Here is a 20,712-nt window from a genome sequence, read left to right as displayed (position 1 = left end):
GAGACAAAGGGGGTGATTTACTAACCTAAACACACACACGCACCAGGTGCGTGTGCATTTTTACACAGCAAAACGTATTTATCAACCAAACACGAGCAACGTTTCACATTTTCACGCCGTTATGGCGCGTTTTTATGTATTTACGTACGTGCACGTCATGTAGCATGCGCCATAGGCTACACGCTGCTCTAATAGCGGCATGCAAGTCTCTAAAAGCATATTTCCACTAATGCCATATATGGAAAAATCATGCACATGATGCATATATAATGCTGTTTATAAGGTTAGTAAATCAACCCCAAATTCTCTAAAGCTGAAGGATATCTTTCAGCTTGAGACTCGAATTTGTCTCACAAGCCTGTTTTCCGTGACAACACATATGTATTTTTCTTGACATGTCTGAATTATGTTTTACTGATACTTGTGGAAGCTCCCATGTCTTTTGTGCAATATCCTTTGTCACCCAAGTGGAACCAACATAGTGGCAGCCTTGGAGATTTTTTTACTGAGAAATACAACTAAAATACTATGCTCCCCCAATACATTTTATGAGGGGGCATCTATATTTGAAAATTGATTGTGCATACTCCTTGTATGGTTTATTTCATATTGTCTTCTTTACTGAAGCTGGCTGGGGTTTCATAGTTGACATGCCTAGTCTGAGAATGAGCGCATTATTTCTCTGTTTTTGTTGTTACTCTTCCATCACTTAGCAACCCTTAACTAATTATCAGTGAGTAGCACTTAATAAAAGGCAGGCTACTGTACTATATTGTTTTCCCATAGCGTGTGCTACTTAACATATGACCCCCAGGTGCAGAGTTGTTTCTGTTATTATAACAATGACATCTGCAGCTAGGCCTGGAAAGGACACTTGCAGTTTAATGTTTGTGACTAGTATCATTCTATTATGTTCTATTAAGACAATGGACATGATGTTAAAATATTTTGGCAGCAAAGGAAGGAATATATATAGCTGTGCCATTAATGTTAGTTGAACACCTGCATCGTTAGTTACCAAACACAACAAAGCTAACAAAGTTCATTTCTATTTTTTGCAATTATGGAAGCTTATTAAAGGGCATTGGACCAATGAAATTAAAGCTGAATTAAATGAAGATATAAAATCTCACTTTTCAACTCAGTTATAGAACCAGAGAAAAAAATCTTTAAAGGACACCTGAACTGAGGATAATGCAAGCAGAAATTACTGATCAAGGGTTCCTAGCCATAACACTGATCCAAAAGCTTGAAAGACCTTCTCAAGACAAACCAGTCCCTACCATCAATTCAAACTAAAAAAAAAGCAACCCTCTAACAGCATGTTTTACTTCCCTAAGTATGGCATCACTTGATCCACCACATGGTCTTTTCTGCTTGCGAAGACCGGTGATCCATTGCTGCTGTCCAGGCCTGCTGCCAGCCGGTCTTGTTGCTACTTCTCATTGCAATTCCTTCATGCTGCTGGAGTCTCTTTCGGAGCAGTGAACTTTGCTAGGATTGTGAAAAACCTGGGGCTGGTAACTACATTGGGGGCAGTGCTTGACTTTCAGTTAAATTATGCTGTGGAACATCTTATGGAAGAAAATGTCAAGAAGTAATATGCTCGCTGGGTGGGTTGGTAGACTGTGGCTACATCGGGACCCAGGGCATCTGGCAAGAGGTGCAGGGCATGTGCCCCAGTGCTAGAGACGTTCATGTCTTGGCGTCTGTGAGAACCCCGCCAATGGTCAGTCAATAGGAAGTGTCCAATTCACCCAGGCAGCAGCCTTGGTACCTGAAGGCACATCAAGTGACAGCCACTCAGTCCAGGAGGAAGGACCACCCTCTGCCACAAGGAAGAAGGATTCATGACATTACTTGCCTGATTTAAAGACTGCAAGAAAAAAGGTATGTATGGGTTTTTTTTTATGTATGGAGTAATTTTATAATTCTAGAGGAAATATAGCATGTGTGTTCTGCCCACAGAAACTAATACATTGCAGTACAGATTTGTAGAATAGTAAATCAGACTAACTATCAGTTTATCTGTCATAGTGTTGGTGATGGCTAAACTTAATAAAGCTCTATATGAGTCAAGTGAGACAGAAAACATGGCCACTGTTGAGTCCAGCTTCTTACTGTAATGCAAAAGCTAAACTTTCACTTAGAATCAAGTATCTTGCTCTTTATTATACATCATAAATTGGAACTATATTGAGGAACTTAAAATGTGGGGTTTTTTTACATATAAAAAATGGACGTTGCCAGGACCAGATTTACCCTCCCTGCCCAAGGCCGGGTTCGGCAATGCCCCCGCCCCACCGGGGCTGATGCGGGGGCTGCAGGGTTGGTTTTAATTTTTTTATGGGTTTTTTTTTGTTTCTCTCCTTTTTTTTAAAACTTTTTTATCACTTTTTATTTTTTTCTTATTTTTTTTAACTTTTTAAATATTTATTTATCTTGTCATCTTTTAATTTTTGATTTTTTTATACATTTTTAACATTTTTTATTTATAATTATTTTCGTATTTTTTTATATTTTTCTTACTATTTTCTATTTTATTTATTACTTTATTTTTTAATGCAATTATTACTTATTATTTTTTACTTTTATTTATGTTATAATTTTTTTATCAATTGTTTTGTTTCACCTAACTTTATGGCTATCACAGAGGAGCTAACAAGTTACTGTGTGATAGCATTTGGAGGTGGCAGGTTCTCTTTATTGACCCTGTCACCTCCAATACAGGAGTTCTAGCACAGCACTGTGCTGGAACTCCTGTGACAGGTGAGGGGGGAAGAGCACAGCTCTCCCCTCTCACTGTCTACATGGAGTGGCAGGGTTACTTTTAACCCTGCGGCTCTGCTTACCGCTCTCCATTCTGAAGGTGGCGGCGAGGACGGAGCCGGGAGGATGCAGCATGGAAAGAGGTAAGTGCAGGGGAGGGAGGGGGGCGGCGGGGTGAGGACGGACCGGCACTCTGATTACACTTGTAAAGAAACAGGTCATTTCTCCTATTATACATTTAGCTCTGCTTGTGCAATGCAGGGCATAAATGTAGAAAGTAAATTGCTGCCCGGCGCCCGGAACTCTATGTGCCGGGTGTCGGGTGATTCAAACCTGTGCCGCCCCTCTGCTCAGTGCCGCCCAAGGCCGGCCTCGGTGGCCTTGCCGGGAATCCGACCCTGGACGTTGCTTTGGTTTTATTGGCTGGATTTCCTTTTAACATTACCGTTTAAGGATTGCCAGGTGTGAGGTCCTCCACACACTTCTGTCCCACTTCAAGTCCCATGTGTATTTGGCTATTAGGTTACAATTCATCTGCAATGTATCTACTGAACATTTTATCTCTTACATTCCATAGATCAGTGTCATCTAATGTAATGGAAAATTAATTTATGGCTCTCGAAGGATTTGTTACTTATGCAGAAAAATAAAACCACAAGTTACCATATTAGTAGTTTGGTTTTATTCCCAATTCCTAGTCGATCTGAAATATGTAATCTTTAGAACTTCTTCCCTCAAAGCTGTAATTACTTTATTTGAAATAAATCTTCTTTACAGTCTTTACAGAGGAGGGAACCGTTAGTGCAAATAAAAATTCTACCTTGATTACATCAAAATCAATCAGTGAGGTGTTCTGCAACATTTTATTGGTTAACATACAAATATTTGTTACAGTTTTATTCTTGGTGTTCTTATGAAGAATTTACTATGCTGTTGGCACAAGCCTGCACCCTCTCTTGTTTCTGCCAGTCATTTTTCACAGCAAATCAAGTGGGATATGTCATTTCTAGGCATGCACCGAAATTTTGCTGAAGCATATCGGCCGAAAATGGCACTTTGGGCAAAATGTCTTAAGTACCATTTTGTGGCTGAAATTGCGGTACATGTCTGGTTTCTCTCCTCCCCGCTGGGCACTGCTCTGTGTCCCCTCTGACACAGAGCAGCATCAAGCGAGGAGGTGAGAAACTGTCAGGAGGCCAAGCGGGTCAGGGTGGAGAGCGCTGTGTGTCACAGGAAGCTGAGCTCTCCTCCCACACTCGGCCTCCTGTGGCAGGCAGAGACTCAGGATGGAGAGCGGTTTGGGGGAGGAGACAGCTGTCACATGAGGCTGAGCTGGTTCAGCCTTCTGTGACAGCCAGGAGTGAGGATGGAGAGCCGAGGAGTCAGGATGGAGAGCGGTATACAAACACTTACCGGGTTATTCACAAACCTGCCGAAGGCAGCCGAGTGAATAACCTACCCCCGAAGTGAAGTGAGCCGAACACAGTTCGGCTCTTCACTTCAGGCTTGTACGGCTGGTTTTAGCCGTAAATCGGCTGAAATCAGCCGTACATTGGCTGGCTTCGGCTCCATTTCAGTCAGCCGAACATGCTCCTCCGTGGTACCGAAAAAAAACAGAAAAAAATAGAAGAAAAAACAAGTAGAATTTTTTTTTTAAAAATGTAAATAAATAATACATTTTAAAAAATAAATAAAGATTTTTTTTAAATAAGAAAAAAATTAAACAGTGACAGCTAGCTCCGCCCAACTGTCTTCTATTAGACGGGACCTGTTAGAGTCTTCTAGCAGGTCCCGGCCAATGAATAACAACTGGGCGGAGACAGCCACGATGTCACAGGCGGCTCTGCCCAGTTGTCATTGTTTAATGACAGTTCAGCGTCCCTAGGTCATTTGGGGACGCTGATCTGTTATTACAACTGGGCGGGGGCCAGCCATGAGATTACGGCTGGCTCCACCCAGCTGTCATTTGCGAGGCGTTTGAACGGCCATTTGCCCCGCTTTGGGTGTCACTTCAGCTCAGTTGAGCCAAAGCATATGCCCGAGCCGCTTGGCAGCCTTTGGGAACTATATGGGCTAGTGAATAGCCCGTACAGCAGGCCTTCGGTTCGACTGAGCTGAAGGACTTAGTTGGCCAAAGCTAGCCGAAGGATCAGCCGGATCCTTCTGCTGCACCCAGTGAAATGAGGAAAGGTAAGTATTTCTGCTTATTCCATACCCCCTAAACTAAATGAGCATTTAATCCTTGCTGTGCTGGGGGGGGGGGGGGGGCATTTTTTAATTGCTGATTGGAGTTCCACTTTACAATCTAATAGAAAATAATAATTCCTGTACTGCAATCCATACATTGTTTTACATTTAAGGGAGTCAAGTTAATATTCCATAAAAGTGCAGGAATCATGGCAATGAATGTTGCTAACGTCATTAGGCTTTAGTAATCACTAGGTTTCACTTACTAATAACTTCACAATTGTGCCTGTTGTGTAATTTATAAGACAATTTGCCCATCCTAAATAGGAAAAAGACAGAACATTTACATACCATTTGCACATTCATGCAGTCATTTGGCAACAACAAATTCAGATTTTAAGGGGCATATTTAGAGTGCTAAAGAACGCTCCCCCATCTACTGTTACTAAAGATCTCAGAATGGCATCATATAGGCTCTTTTTTAAGTACATTAAAAAATCAGCTAAGGCATATTTTACAGTTCATATTATTTTTTAGCATTTCCCCCAAAAATATATGACCAAAGTTATAGAATTCTTGATGGTTGGATGTCCTGGTGATTTAGCAATACTTAGATGTTAAACACTTTCCTGGTATACATATTGGTTGATTTTCCTTATATTGTACAGGACATGATTGTATGGGCACTTGTAGTATAATTGTTATTGCTGTCTACCCTACCCTGCCCTGCTCCATCTCACACACTGAACAGCTGAAAATCTCTACTATTTTATTAGTCACTGACTCTTCAGTTGGAAAAACTCTTTGTCAAGCTAGAAGATTTCTTTAACCAGTGAAGTGCCATGTTCTGGTTGTTCACAAACCCTAAAGACAGGAAAGAATCAGACTTGCCTTACACTGGCTTCAAACCATAGGATTACATTTTTAAATGTTGAACAAGGTGAAAAATAAAAAAAATAAGTAAAGCACAGAGATTCTCCAATCTTCATTCTGCAAACTTTGAATGTGTTTTTCTTTGGGTCCAACCATGTGCTTCAGATCACTATCAGCTGTATACTTTTTCAACACTTAAAGAAAGTATAACAAGGCATTTTCCTTGGATGACACTTTCTGGGGGGGTGTCAAAAAGCCACCCCCAAACCAGTGAGGCAGTCAGCGCCAGCAGCTAAAGAAGCACCTGACCGCCACACTCGCTTTCACTTTCCAAAGTTTAAGCCGAGGAGAAGGAAGTGGCTGGGGGTGGGGACAGGCTCCTGCTGCCTGTCATTCAACAGCAGAGCGGCCGAAAGTGGACCAGAACAGTGGAGATCGGTGCCAGAACCGCCAGTGGAGGGAGAGAGAGCCTGAGTCCAGCTCATCTGATAAGCGGCACCCCAGGGAGCTGCCATCTGAGTGATGAAGGTGAGGGGCTGGGTGGAGCAGTGTGGAATCTGGACCCATCGCTGCAAGTGCGGGCACTGACAACTCAACAGTGATCTCTGGCTACAGCCAGTCATGTGTATTGTAAAGCAGGTATACTCAGGTGCTTGCACATACCTGTCACTATGTTTCTCAGCGCCCCTGAGTGCACTGATATGCAAATATTGACAGATGCCCACCATCCACCTACTGTCAGGGGAATAGCAGTCAGACAGGTATGAACACCTTCCCCAGATCATTGTTCTGCCCCAAGACAAGCAGTTGTGGCAGTGATTGCCTGTACTGCTCTCCTGCTCCCCCCTTTTTCTTTACTTTGAAATACACTTGCGCATGCAGCAAAGCAGATCTTGCAAGTTAATTGAGTACTCAACCGTTGTCACAAGATTTGTTGTCCTCAGGGTGTTTGGATTCTGCCTGCACATCTAATTTCCCTCTGAGATGACAGCCACCCAATCCAACCAGTTGAAATCAGCTCAAGTGATGATCTCATACTGTATCAATGCAGAGCCTCAATTCTACATAGCCAGCTTCTGCCACAGAGATTGAGTCGTTTAGAAAACCCTCCTCATTTGCTACTGTTCCTCTATGAGATAAGCATCACCGGCCAGAGCTGCAAATTTCCTTCCCCACCACTTTCCATTTACATTAACAGGTATACTTTCCTGAGAACAGTGCAGCTGTTCATGGAACCCCCAGCCAATTCTTGGTGCCTGAGGATGGTTGAATCCAATATGCACGCCTAACTGCCCTCTGAGATCTATACTTAGCTTATGTTTATGTTAATTTAAAAAAAATAAAAGCTGTTTTTCCCATTTTGTCTTTTTATGAAACACGTAAACAAAGCCTGCTCTGGAATAAGCCTTGTGCGTGCAGGGTAGTTCCCATCCAAATGAAGGTCCTCAGCTTTCATCAACTGTGTGGATGTTGGAGCAAGTTAAAGCAGATGTTTCCTGTTAGCAGCTGATTTATCCTCATCATGAGTGCAAGTGTATTCAGCATATTTCAGGCACCCAATATTTCATAAGCTGATTTTTGAAACATCTCATCTAAACATCTTTAATCCCAAATTCCATTTGCTAGCACACTGATCTCCCAGGCCTACCTAGGTTACAGAAATTGCAGATTGTGAGCTCTTGTACCACACAAACAGGTTGCTCATACACATTACAATATTTAAATTTTTAGAAAAGTGCCATTTTGAGAATCAGAATTAATTTATATAAAGCAATCTTTGTAACAGATTAGCATTGCCAAAAAAAATCTATTTGTGAAACTAGAATTCTTTCGGCTACTTTCTGCTATTTGAATAATTTTTTAATAGAATTATTTTGCTGCAAAAATACAGTCAAAAGATGGCAACAAAATAACAAGCATTTTGTACAGTTGTGGCTTGTGACATTCCCTGCAGCTGGAAACTTCACTTTGATATAATCTGCAACCATCATTGGCCATATAATTTTCTCATTATTGGAAGTCTTTAGTGTTTATAAAGTTTTTTGCTTAGGAACCATCATAACAAAAGCCCTGTGTTTCAGTGAGTTGTTGGCTCAAGTTAAAAGTGGGTTACCATTACCATCGGCGGAAGGACCCAAAAATGTAGCAGATCCTGAGGGAGTTATTACTGCATATGTTATAAAGTACTAGTTTTTGTTCTGTTTGAAAACCAGTGAGTTGGATTTACTTTCTAATGCTAAAATACCAACATATCTTTAAAAAAAACTAAAAAGTAAAATTATATCCCTTATGATATTTTAATATGAAGATTAATCTGTTTACCGTCTCTTCCTTTCTGTCAGACTAGAGAATCAAGTGACAGGCTCTCCATTCCCACTTTGCTGGGGATACAGTACCTTTTCTGGTCCATGGTAATCTCTTTTCATGAGACTTAAATTTGAACTTGTCTAAAGATATCAATCAGTTTGATTTATGCATTATGCACTCGGTGAAGTGTATTTTTATTTAGCCAAATAAATGTAGGGCAGCACAGTTGTGTAGTGGTTAGCGCTTCTGCCTTGCAGCACTGGGGGTCCCTGGTTTGAATCCCGGCCAGATCACTATCTGCAAGGAGTTTGCGAGTTCTCACTGTGCTTGCGTGGGTTTCCTCCGGGGTGCTCCGGTTTCCTCCCACACTCCAAAGACATGCTGATAGGTTAATTGGCTCCTCTCTAAGTTGGCCCTCTATGTATGCATGTGAGATAGGGACCTTAGATTGTAAGCTCCTTGAGGGCAGGGACTGATGTGTATGTACACTATATAAAGCCCTGCGTAAATTGTCGGCGCTATATAAATACCTGTAATAAATAAATATAGTTCACTATAACTAAAAACATATGCCATGTAATGTTTCCATGTTTCAAATGCAGCAGTCAAATATAAGAGAGAAGCAGTAATACAGTTACCCTATCAGTAAAACCCATAGGAAATCACATACTGGTTGGAAGGCATCAGTTTGTAACAAAAATTGCAAGCTTAGCAAAGTTGAGCATTGCTAGCTAAACACTTTATTTGAATTAACCTGTTGGTGTTACTGCACAGCAAGACTCATTAATCCCTATAGGCGCATTTGTCAGATAAACCTCCCTCATAGTGACAGTTTGTGGTCTTAACATATAAATTCAACTCACTAATATATATAGTAACACTGTGCTACTATATTACTATTTAATGTACATACCGTAAATAGCTAAAATATGTGCTGCACACCTTAACAGAAGATGCACCAATCAAGCACGTAAAACATGAAATAATAGTGTGCATCTACTGTATATGTGCAATCTTGGATAATCAATAAAACACCTGTGTCCATCATTACTTCAGGTGCAATCACACCACTTACTAGACTAGAACTCACTGCATCAAAATGGCCATCTCGAGTCAATGTGATGAAATATGTCAGATGGGGCTTGGAGACACGTTGACATGTCCTGTTGAAAATGCAGCCTTATCAAAGCTTTTAAATACTGTTCATTGACTTTAATCGAGTTCCTTTGACTTCAATCGAGTTCAGGTTAAAGCTCTCAATTTACGGATTTTATTATGGTTCGAAACTCAGTCCAATTTGCTCATGTTTGGTAGTCAATTAGACTTTTGCCTCATTTCATGTGTTCTCTTTAGATTAATTTCTATTGTGTTATTGCAAGGTTATGCTTGTTAATACAAAACAAACTGATTTTAAGATAATTTTTTGTGGTCAGTGACTGTTTGCTTTTGTGTACACACCCTACGTGTATAAACTAAACCACCACTTAAAAGCATATAATTGATTCCTTTTACTTCATAGCAAAATGCTGCAATAGAAACTTGATTAGTACTACATGATCATACAGACAATCATTATATTAAACAATTTGTATAGATGCAATAAAATTCTACATTTGCTATAGTAGATATTAAAAGAAAACTGAGATAATGCTGTAGAAGTCAAACCAGATAAAGTAAATGGGTTTATATGGAACTGTAATTTTCACTAATACCAATACCTACTTCCAGAGTTATGTACATTGTCTTAATCTTAAAAACAGGAAAGGACACTGGAAGCAGGCCATATTAAAAATATAAACATATGGGGGGTGATTTACTAACCTAAACACACGCACGCACTAGGTGCGTGTGATTTTTACACAGCAAAACGTATTTATCAGCCAAAAAGTCTCTAAAAGCATATTTCCACTAATGCCATATATGGAAAAATCATGCACATGATGCATATATAATGCTGCTTCACAGTTTAGACAAAAATGGTTAGCTCATGCATTTACATTCCTGCATTCATCAACGCAAGCAACACAATGTAGAGCTAATTTACACAACATCACCTTGCAATTCATGCAGGGCTTTGCACAACACACCTGCTGGGTGTCTACACACTACAAAGGTGTCTAGATTCCACCAATAGATCATGCTGGGAGGGAACACACTACAGAGGTGTATACTTGTTCGTGGCATGTTTATAAGGTTAGTAAATCAACCCCATGGAGTCTATTTTGCCCGATAATTTTTTCACAGCTGGATTTTTATCACAGTTTGACTACTGAGATCATTTGCCGAGTGTGGCAGAAAGGGCGACTGAATACTATTGCAGACAGATTATCTATGGCTAGATCCATTTATAATAAACCGCAAGCCAGATTCAGCGTGAACAGTACTTTGTTACAACTGTGTGCTCCTGACATTATCTGCTAGTTTGTAGATTTCATAGTGTAACTGTAAATCTATACGTTTGGGTTATGTCTTCAAGTAAAAGTAAGTACTGAGAATATGCTGCATGTAAGCAAACAAATAAATAAACAAATAAATACTAAAACTTTGGAAAACGTAAATGACTCTCTTTGAATTATGGATTTTATATTCTTGTACCCAGGAGGATTCATTCACCATCTGTGGCAACACTAAAAAGCTACCTTTTGACTACCTTCTGGCTACCTCCTGACTACCTTCTGGCTACCTTCTAAGTGCTGCCCATTCTCAATCAGTACAATGTCTGTATTCCTTAGTATTCACCAAAACAGCTGAGGGACCACAAGATGAAGTTAATTTCATGCCACCAGTAGAACGTGCTGCTTAAACAAAAATGTTATTTTGCCTGGTAAGAGAACTCACAGTAATACCCAACATATTTCTCTGGATGCAATTGCTGAAAGTCAAAAGTCTTAAGTGGGCTGCATTTTATCACAACATTTAAGCCTGCCATATTGAATAACAGGTGTACACAAATTTGTTGGTACCCTCTCTTGAAAACAGAAGAACCCCCAATTTTCTCTAAAATATCTTGAGACTGACCAAATAAATTTACATCCATGATTGTTTATTCCAGATTTAATAAAAATCAGACACTGCTTTTGAGCTATGATTCAACAGAATATTTCAAATAGTAAAACAAATGGAAATGGTATAGACAATTCGTATAGCCAACTAAAACCAGCATGGAGCAAAAGACACAATGATTCATCCTTTTGATCCTGATCAATTTAATTCAATATGTTGGCCAATATATACTGTAGCCCACTTAAGACTTTTGGTTGCATTGCTAGTTATTATATCAAATATAAATGGCCAGTTTACATAAACAATGACAATTGTATTATATGTCTATGATTGTGTGACTGCAATTATTATCTCAGACTATTCATTATAGAAGCATACCCGGGGTTTGAATAAAACAAAAGAGTATTTTTTTCTTATTGTGAAGTGGTCTTGTGTTCATTTCAAATACCCAGTCTTGTGCAGTGGAACTTTAAAACACACAATTGGATGTTTAGGTTCATTTTATCAAGTGAAAAGCAGTACCTTAGTAAATCAAGACTTTAGAGCTGTGGTTGTCAATTGCAAAGCATAGGGGACCTAAGGTATGGCCTCTGACATCACCAAATGGTCGCATAAAATATATGTAAACCTGGAGAGAGATGTCAGAGATTGCAAATACACTAGAGAGTATGGTCAGAGACTGAGGACACACTAAAAGAAATATTGGTCAGAGACTGCGGACACACTAGGGGAAATTATGATAAGAGACTGCGGACACACCAGATGTAACGATGGAAAGAGACTGCAGACACACCAGAGGAAATGATGGTCAGAGATTGTGGACACGCTGGGTTTGGTCAGAGACTGGAGACATGCAGCAGAAGATAGTGAGAGACTGGAGAAATTGTAGTTATCTCTAATAGTAATTCTTTATGCTTCAAGAGTCTGTGTCCACCTCTTTGATGACATCATGCTGAGTGGCAGCTAGTGGAGCACAGAAAAAGAATGGCTGCAGTTACATAATATGTACGTCTTTAGAAAGATGTACTGAGCTCCATCCAAATGTTGGCAAAAAAATTCTGATAATTTGACTTATCTCCGCGGTAAGACCCATCAGTGCCTCTTTATCTATTTTAGATAAATATGTACTAGTGTGTACACAATATTTTTACAGCAAACCATTTATCACAGGCAGTTTTTTCCTAGGCAATAATTTTTGTTTCTATTTTTATGCTATGCATTTTGTTTGTTGGTGAACATTTTGGTAATGGAAACCTGTCTTCAAAAAATGATATATGCTGCCATTGCTGACATCGCTTTCTGTGCTAGTTCCCTGGCTGTTATACTGATGCTGTAGCTTCAATGATTTCTAATTCACTGGGCTGGTACAAATACTAGCATAAGCAGTTCTAACTTTTCTCTGACTTCATTTATACAGGCTTATACAGGCTATGATAGGTAACTATCATTCCAAGTCTAGCAACGAAAGCCTGCATCTTTCTCTCATCACAGGTACACAGGGCAGCCATCAGAAATTTCGGGGCCCCTTACACAACTTTAGGCCTACCCCCCGCACTGCCGCCACACTGAGCAAGTCACATTAGTCTCTGCACAGGGGAGCTTACACTCTAATGTCCTCCCACAGTCACATCAGTCTCTGTACAGAGGAGCTAACACTCTAAAATTTTTGATATTGTAGTTTTTTGAGGTTTCGCGCATACGCGCAATTTTAAGGCTTAACATGTTTGCTGCCTATTTACCCGACGTGACCCCGCCTTTTATATTTTACCAAAAAATTGGGTAATAATAAATGTTCTATAGCCGACGATCGGTTGTATGGCGTGATTTTTTCGAGTGCCGTTGATTTTTCGAGTGCCGCCGCCCCCACACCCCCCTCCTGACCCCTCACCTTCAATCCCAGGATCCGCTAGCCCATCTGCGGCCCGGGACTGGCTCGGGAGGGTGTCAGGAGGAGGAGGGAGGGATATCAGCTCCTTGCTGATCTCCCTCCGTGCTGTGAATGCAGAAGTGATGTGTATTACATCACTTCCGCATTCACCTGTCAGTCATCTGGTTGCTATAGCCAGAGAGAAGAAGCTGGTGAAGCAGATCTCTGCTTCATCAGCTTCTTTTGGGGTCGCCAGGTGACATTAGGGGTCCTATAACGTAAATGCGCGTCCAGTGCACCAGCGCGCGAAAACTACAATTGCGCTACACATGTTACATATCGCCGCGAACGTCGGAGTGAGAGCAACAATTTTAGTGCCATCAATCATTTTGAATTTTTTTTGTTACTTTAATTTTTAAAAAAACATTTTGTGGAGACATCAGGGGTCTTGCGGACCCCTAGTGTCACCTAGGGACCCCAAAGAAGCTGATGAAGCCGAGATCCGCTTCACCAGCTTCTTCTGTCTCTAGGAGCCGGAGAATGTGCCCAGTGACATCAGAAGTGATGAAATGCACCTCACTTCCGATGTCCAGTGATCGTAGGAGAGATCCGCGGCTAGAAGCTGCTGATCTCTCCTCCGATCTGTCAGGGGAGACCCTCTACACCGGTCCCAGGCTCACACGAGGGACAGATGAGCCCGGGAACCTGATGGCAGCACCGGCAGCTGCAGAGGGGGACACGGCGCCGTATTGTAAAAGCGATCCGGCGTCTATACAGGCGCCGGATCAGGCGCCAGCAATGATGGTTAAAAAAAAAATACACACACGTAATGAAACACACATATCACACACACTCATTAAAAAACACACACATAGCTTTATTAAAAAAAGAAATGAATTGCACACACATTAAAAAACACACAATAAAACACACTCTCACAACTAATAATAGTTCATTAAAAATGTCCCCCTCTCCTGCTTACCTGTTTTGCAGGAAGGGGGGCTGCATCCCTGGGCTTCCGTGAAGAATCAGTGTGCTCTGCACTCTGTCTGGTGCAGACCATACTAATAGCTCCCTGCATGTTAGCAGAGGCCCCACGAGGGAGCGATCAGTATGGTCTGCATAAGCAAGAGATGCAGATCATACTGATTCCCCACCAGGGAATGATTTTCATTTAATATATTGCAGTTTCGGCAATATATTAAATGGGATATGGGCACTTGCCAGGTTTAAAGATGGCTGTCGCTACTCGCGGTGGCCATCTTTAAAAACCTAATGTGCAGTGGACACAGGGGAGACACCGGAGGCTCGCACAGCACCCGAGGATTCCTCCGGTGCTGCGGGGGCCTGGTCGCCTTCAGTCACCTGTACGGCCGTCACCCAGGTAAGGTTGCGGGCCCCTGAGGCTGGCCGGGCCCCTTACTTGAGTGTCGGCCGTACCCCCCTGATGACGGCCCTGCAGGTACACATTAATGCTCTAGATGACATGTGCACTAGAACAAATGTTTGCATTTCTGGTACTGTTCTAAAAGAAGAACTTTATACATTGCTAACTCTTTATATACAAATATAAATAATATGAAGTTTTATTAGGAAAAAAAGAGGCTCTTATCATGATTAGTGTACACGACAAAAAACATGCTGCATATAGTGTATAGATCAATAGATAGGTATATAGATAGATAGATAGATAGATAGATAGATAGATAGATAGATAGATAGATAGATAGATAGATAGATAGATAGATTTTTCAACTGGAAAGATCATGTCAACCTCTATGGTAACTATTTAATTTCTGTCATTTATGAAACAATATGCACTGGTTACCAACCTGTCTATGGCTGTACTTGTTGGCATACTTCTCCCAAAACCTCGAACTCCCATTTGACGAAAGTAGGGTACACAGGAGAGGTTTGCAGCAATTACTGCTAAGGAATCAGAAGGGTTCACAAAGAATCCATTTTGTCCTAAAATCATGTATCTGTCCTGAAACATATGTATAAATGAAATGTTTTAAAGCTAAGTAATATTAAACCAGCTTTGTATCAACTCTCAAGTCAATATACTAACCAATAAATGTGCATATAGTGCTTTTATGTCTTGCAGTTGAATAAATACCACCTTCGCAGCCAGGGACGGATTTGCCACAAGGCCAACCAAGGCCCGGCCTCGGGGCAGCAGGGAGTAGAGGGGCATCAGGGGTGTGGAATTCCTATCTCCCGATGCCCGGGCGGGTAGTTGTTTTATACATTTAGCACTGCTTTGGGCAAGCAGCACTAAATGTACAGCAGGAAAGCCACCGCTTGATTTGTACATGTGATCTCGGTGACATTGTATGCAGCCTGCAGATCTGCCATTCTCCATGGGGAGGGCCTGGCCATGGGGCAGCAGAGAGAGTAAATCCGGTCCTGTTCGCATCTACTCACCCTCTGTACCATCATCCTAAATCTAATCATGTGTTTAATTTTACTGTTAATCTAAGCTAGCATTGTCGCTGCCTTCTATCCACCTTTATCATCCTTAGCATCCATTTTTGGTATTTCTTTATTGGATCATACATTAGCTTGTATAGATAGAGCAGATTCTGGTAAACAATTTTAGACACTATAGTCCCCCTCTCAGATGTACTTGCATAGACTGGTATATTAAGGTTAGGTTGAGGGTTTAAAATATAATGGACCAATCCCCCTATGTCCTCAACTTTGTTGTATCTGTAAGAAATTTTTCCAAAGCCACATTTTCTCCACTTTATGTTAGTTCGAGACAACCCATAGACATAGGATAGCATCTTGAATAATTGGACAAGTTGAATGTTTGGTCTTCTAAAAAATATTGTTCACGCCAAAGATCTTTTTGAAGCAAACAATACCCCCAATTGAATTTGTTTGGCTATTTAATGTCAAATCAGTTATCTTTCTGGTTGTCTTTAGATATTGAAATGATCGCACACAGAACACATGCACAATTTGACGACGAGTCGTTGTTGTCATGGATAACGCTGGACGTCATGATTGACCCTGAATTACATCTCTGGATAAATTTTTGGGAATTTTTTTTTTTTTTTAAATAAAGGACTTGTCAAAAATGTTTGTGGTGTTTTTATCTCAATTAAAAGGAATTTTTACAAAACTATGGTCTTTTTATTTACATTTTTACTTTAACCTTTTAGTGAATGAGTAGGGGGGCAGCATCTGGGTGCCCCCTTTATTACAGGGGTACTCCGATGCAAATAAGCCAACCTGCCCGCAGACCACCACAACCAATGCCCCAGGGATTGTGGGGAAGAGGCCCTTCTCCCCATCGGCACAAGGTGCTTTTCCAGGGGGGACCCTGGAAAAGTATCCTCCAAGTGCTGAGGGCATGTGGCCTGGTATGGCAGGATGGGGGGAGGGCGATCGCTCATCCCCTCCCTTTCCTGCCCTGCCTGGCCTGTGCTTAGATTAAGGGTCTGGTTGGAAATTTTAGGGGGGACCCCACTCCCCCCCCCCATTTTTGGGGGTGGGGTTCCTCATTAAAATTGCTACCAGACCTAAAGGGCCTGGAATGACTTTGGGGGGGGAACCCTACGCATTTTTTTTAACTTGGGGTCCCTCCCACCATTCCTGGATCATGAGAGGGACGCTGTTTTTTTTTTCTTTTAATAACGTGCCTTTTTTTTTATTCTGCTCGCTACCTCCGAGGTAGCGAGCATAATCGCGAGTAGAATATAGAGATTCCTGCAGGGATTCCCCCGTCCCCTCTCTGTTTCTCCAGCACTCATTGGAGGGATAGATAGGGGAGGGCACAGCTGGCTCTGACTCTAGAGAGGCAGAGGCAGTTGTCAATCAGGCAACAGTGTTGATCCCGACAACATTATTGGGATATTTCCTGGGTGCAGTGTGGCTCTGCGCTGTCAGCAAATAGCAGGCAGTAGCCCACTACATGCTGACTTTGAATCAGAGGAGTACATTAGTAAGTGTACTCCTTTGACCCAAAAGAGGACTAAAGCCAAAAAAAGACTTATACCCTCTCCCATCCAGCAGTCCTTATTTCTTTCCCCCCTCCACTGCGCACCCAGTATGAAGAATTTATATTGTATATGCTATCTATTCTAGTCCTGGGACCCCCCTTCCTTTAACCTCTAGTTGGAGAATATTGTTGGCCTTCTGTCAGGAGCAATGAACGCTTACAGGGTTATTCACAAATGGGGGAAAGGGTTTGGAAAAGTGAACAATCTAGGCCAGAATAGCTGATTTGGAAAAATTCAATTCAGCTCACTTTCCAAATCAGCTATTTTGGCCTAGATTGTTCATTCTACTGCCTTCTCCAAACTCTTCACCCTTTTGTGAATAACCCTGATAGTGTCTGGCACCCACAGCAGCCAGGAACACAACAGGAAACCTTATCTACAGCACTGCAAGTCTGACACAAATGAAAATCTGTAATTTACATTGCTTACCATGACCTTGGCTGCATAGGTTGGTTGAAGCATCTATGCTTGAAGCTTAGACAACGCCTTTTTGTTCACAAAAAACACTACCTAGGAGCTTGGTGGTCAAACTATACATCCTAGACACTATGGGGACAAAATCAAAATATGGGCTTCATTTTAGGTGGGTTATACTAGGAATAGTCCTGCCTAGAACCACCGTCCAGGTTGAGGTCACAATTCAATAAGGAAAATAAGACTCCTTGTTGTTGATTTACTAGACAAAAAGGCAGAAGCGAATTTTCACATTGCAAGGGAATTTTCTCTTAGCCTAGTGAATGTGATGAAAATTAAGCATACCCAATAATGTGAAAGGAAAATAAAAAACATAGTTTTTGATTGAACCTGATTGGATCAAGTCAGCAGAGCATTACCTCATTCACTAAGCTAAGGGGAAATTCCCTTGCAAAGTGAAAATTATCTTGCAAAGTGAAAAGTCTATGTTCCTTTAGGAAATCAACTCTGTAGTCTCTACCCATACCTCCATCCCTAACATGGTATCACTGCAGATGATACTATGCGGTGGTGTATGTGTAATATGGGGTGGTGTGCCCCATCTTGGCCAGTGACACAGCTCTGCCATCTCAGACTTTCCATTCAACTTTGCCGAGCCAGCACTGGAGATCACATGACTATACATTTTGGTGTTAAATAAATGACAGAACACTTGGGGGAATTTATTACAACTGGAGCAGACAGAATCTGTTTACTATGGACAACTACTCTGTCTGCTCCAGTTTTGATCAATTCCCCCCACTGTTCTGGATTCAAACAATCAAACTTTATTGCTGAATGAGGGAGTGTAGTTGACAGAGCAAAACTTGTCTGAAAATCAGCTTAAAGGTGGCCATACACTCTACAACCATCGCAAGACCTTAGTCTTGCGATGGTTGTACAGGGATTAAAAAAACGTACGATCTGCCTATCTTGGACAGGCAGATCGCACTCTCGATCATCGCAAGCCCGCCCCCCTGAGGGGCGGGCTTCCGATGACCGCAATGCTGAACGGGCAGTGTGTGCGTGCGCACACCGTCCCGTTCGGCATTTGTCTTCTGAGCACCGTTCTAACCAGCCTAGAATCGTACGATTCCCGGCTGGTTTTCGAACATGCTGGTTCGACGGAAGACGTGCGACCGTACAGTAGAAACGGTCGCACGTCTCCGTTCACACTGCTCGATTCTCGTACGATCGCGGGATTTCCCGCGATTCTCGTATGAGAATCGAGCAGTGTATGGGCACCTTTAAGCTACATCTGAGGATGAATGTGTTTTAAGCTCCAAAAGTGTTTGCACATGAGCTTGAGGAATGGAGATCACCTTCTCTGGAACAGCTGTGTATTCAAAGCTGGATGGGGCATCATGAATATCAAAGTACAAGTGCACTTTTTAAATTAAACTTAAGAACCACTGATCCTCCGCCTGGAGGATAGATAGATAGATAGATAGATAGATAGATAGATAGATAGATAGATAGATAGATAGATAGATAGATAGATAGATAGAGCATTCAAACATAAAGGACGATAAAGAGATTATTTTATTATATTTAATATAAACATGGAGGATGCCTTGCAATATAGGAAGTTCCCCAGACTAAGCAATTACTATGTATCCCAGAATAGTCTAGTGATATCAGTAACTAACTGTGTGCTTCCAGCAACACAAAACGCTGGCAGAGATAGCTGCAATCTCTGAATGCATGAAATACTTACTCCGTCAGCATCAAATGCAGCTCCAAATCCATGTTCCCCTCCCTTCATAGCCTCCAAAAGCCCAGTGGCATATGTTAAGTTAGGGTCAGGATGCTGCCCACCGAAATCTTCAAGGGGGACACAGTTGACTGCAGAGTTGGCAGGTGCTCCTAATTCATCACACAAAATTCGTCGGACGTATGGACCCATTACTGGAAGAAAGATGACACAATGTGCATTCTTAACTAAGACAGTGCTTAGCGGCCGGTGACACAGTTCAACACATAGGCTTAATACTCATAACGTGTCGGAATTCAATTCTGCTGAGCTAACAAGATCTGTTATTTTTATATATGGACACCCAGGAGCCAAGCTCTAATAGCCATTTGCTTTCAATAGAATACCATTCTCTCAGCAGTCATTGGGTAGGTTCAAATTATCTCCTCATATCCTATACATATCTTTATTTTTTAATTATTTATTGAGAATGTTGTTTCTGTCCATCAAGCATAACTTCAAATGTTCAAGCACATTATCAAGAAACAACATTTATTAATTTACTAAAAGATATCATGTAATTCTGTTCTAAAGATTCTTTTGGGACATTTTAAAATGATGAAACAAGTAATATATTTATTTTATCATAAATATGCTATAAAGTACATTTTAATCTTGAGTAGTAAAAAATTTGTATTTGCAGAATAGTGATTCCATCCTTGTTCACATTTTGCTCGCAAATTGAAGACAGCTTCTGTTATACTGTAGCAATTTTCTGGTAAACATTTTTATTTTACTCATGTAAGAAAATATAAAAGAACAACAGTATGAAATACACATTCAAACAGTATGCAAAGATTGCTAGAGATGAAATGCACACCTAAGCCTTCCATGTGGAGAGAGCGTAAGTAAGTATCCTTTCACATAGCAATGTCCAAGATGTCTGGCTAGTGATTGGACTGATCACACAGATGTCTATTGTTCCTAAAATTCTCTACTGACAGTTTCAAACAAGATCTCAAAAAGCTCCATATCTCAAAAAGCTCCAAACTGACCTACTTAACTATATTTGGAGCTATAAACACCATAGACTCTCCAAGGGGCGCTCATTTGTACACTCCGTTCGCTAGGTGAGCTTGGGGCCCCGGACATATTGAAGTATTACTTGGCAGCCCCCTTAAGACATCTGGCTTCTTGGATTACATTCTGGTCATATGACTATTGGACAGAGTTGGAGAAATTGTGGATGGCCCCAGTACACCCTAACCCTCTGCTGTGGAGCTCAGAGTGAATGATCTTCTATGCTAGGCTATTGGCCCCAATGCACTTTACCAGACATATGTGGAGGCGATGTAAGAATCGCTTCAGCTTGACTACACCTAAATCATTGTTGACATCCTTTTTGTGCACTCTGAACCTTCCAGACAGTCTTTGTGGCTGCAGGATCCATCCATGGGGGTAAATGCTCATGTTTTCAATTTATAGACATAGCTCACAGGTTTACATATTCAAATCCAGCACTTTGCCCAATCCTTTACCAAAGACCTTAT

General features: G+C 41.3%; 1 protein-coding gene across 1 annotated transcript in view; it reads right to left on the bottom strand.

The window, feature by feature from the left end:
- The window catches only part of LOC108798157 (phosphoglucomutase-like protein 5), an 84,589-nt gene that overhangs the window by 42,053 nt on the left and 21,824 nt on the right, over window positions 1-20,712 (bottom strand). The window contains exons 5-6 of the mRNA XM_018569886.1: window positions 19,187-19,377; window positions 14,839-14,993 (exon numbers count right to left, since the gene is read on the bottom strand). Coding sequence (XP_018425388.1) covers window positions 14,839-14,993; window positions 19,187-19,377 — 346 coding nt within the window. The remainder of the gene's footprint in view (window positions 1-14,838; window positions 14,994-19,186; window positions 19,378-20,712) is intronic.

This window comes from Nanorana parkeri, unplaced genomic scaffold, assembly GCF_000935625.1.
Source record: "Nanorana parkeri isolate BGI_ZX_2015 unplaced genomic scaffold, ASM93562v1 scaffold1417, whole genome shotgun sequence".
In the NCBI taxonomy this organism is placed as follows: Eukaryota; Metazoa; Chordata; class Amphibia; order Anura; family Dicroglossidae; genus Nanorana; species Nanorana parkeri.
The sequence above is the reverse complement of the archived record's forward strand: the minus strand, read 5'-3'. Positions and strand labels throughout refer to the sequence as shown.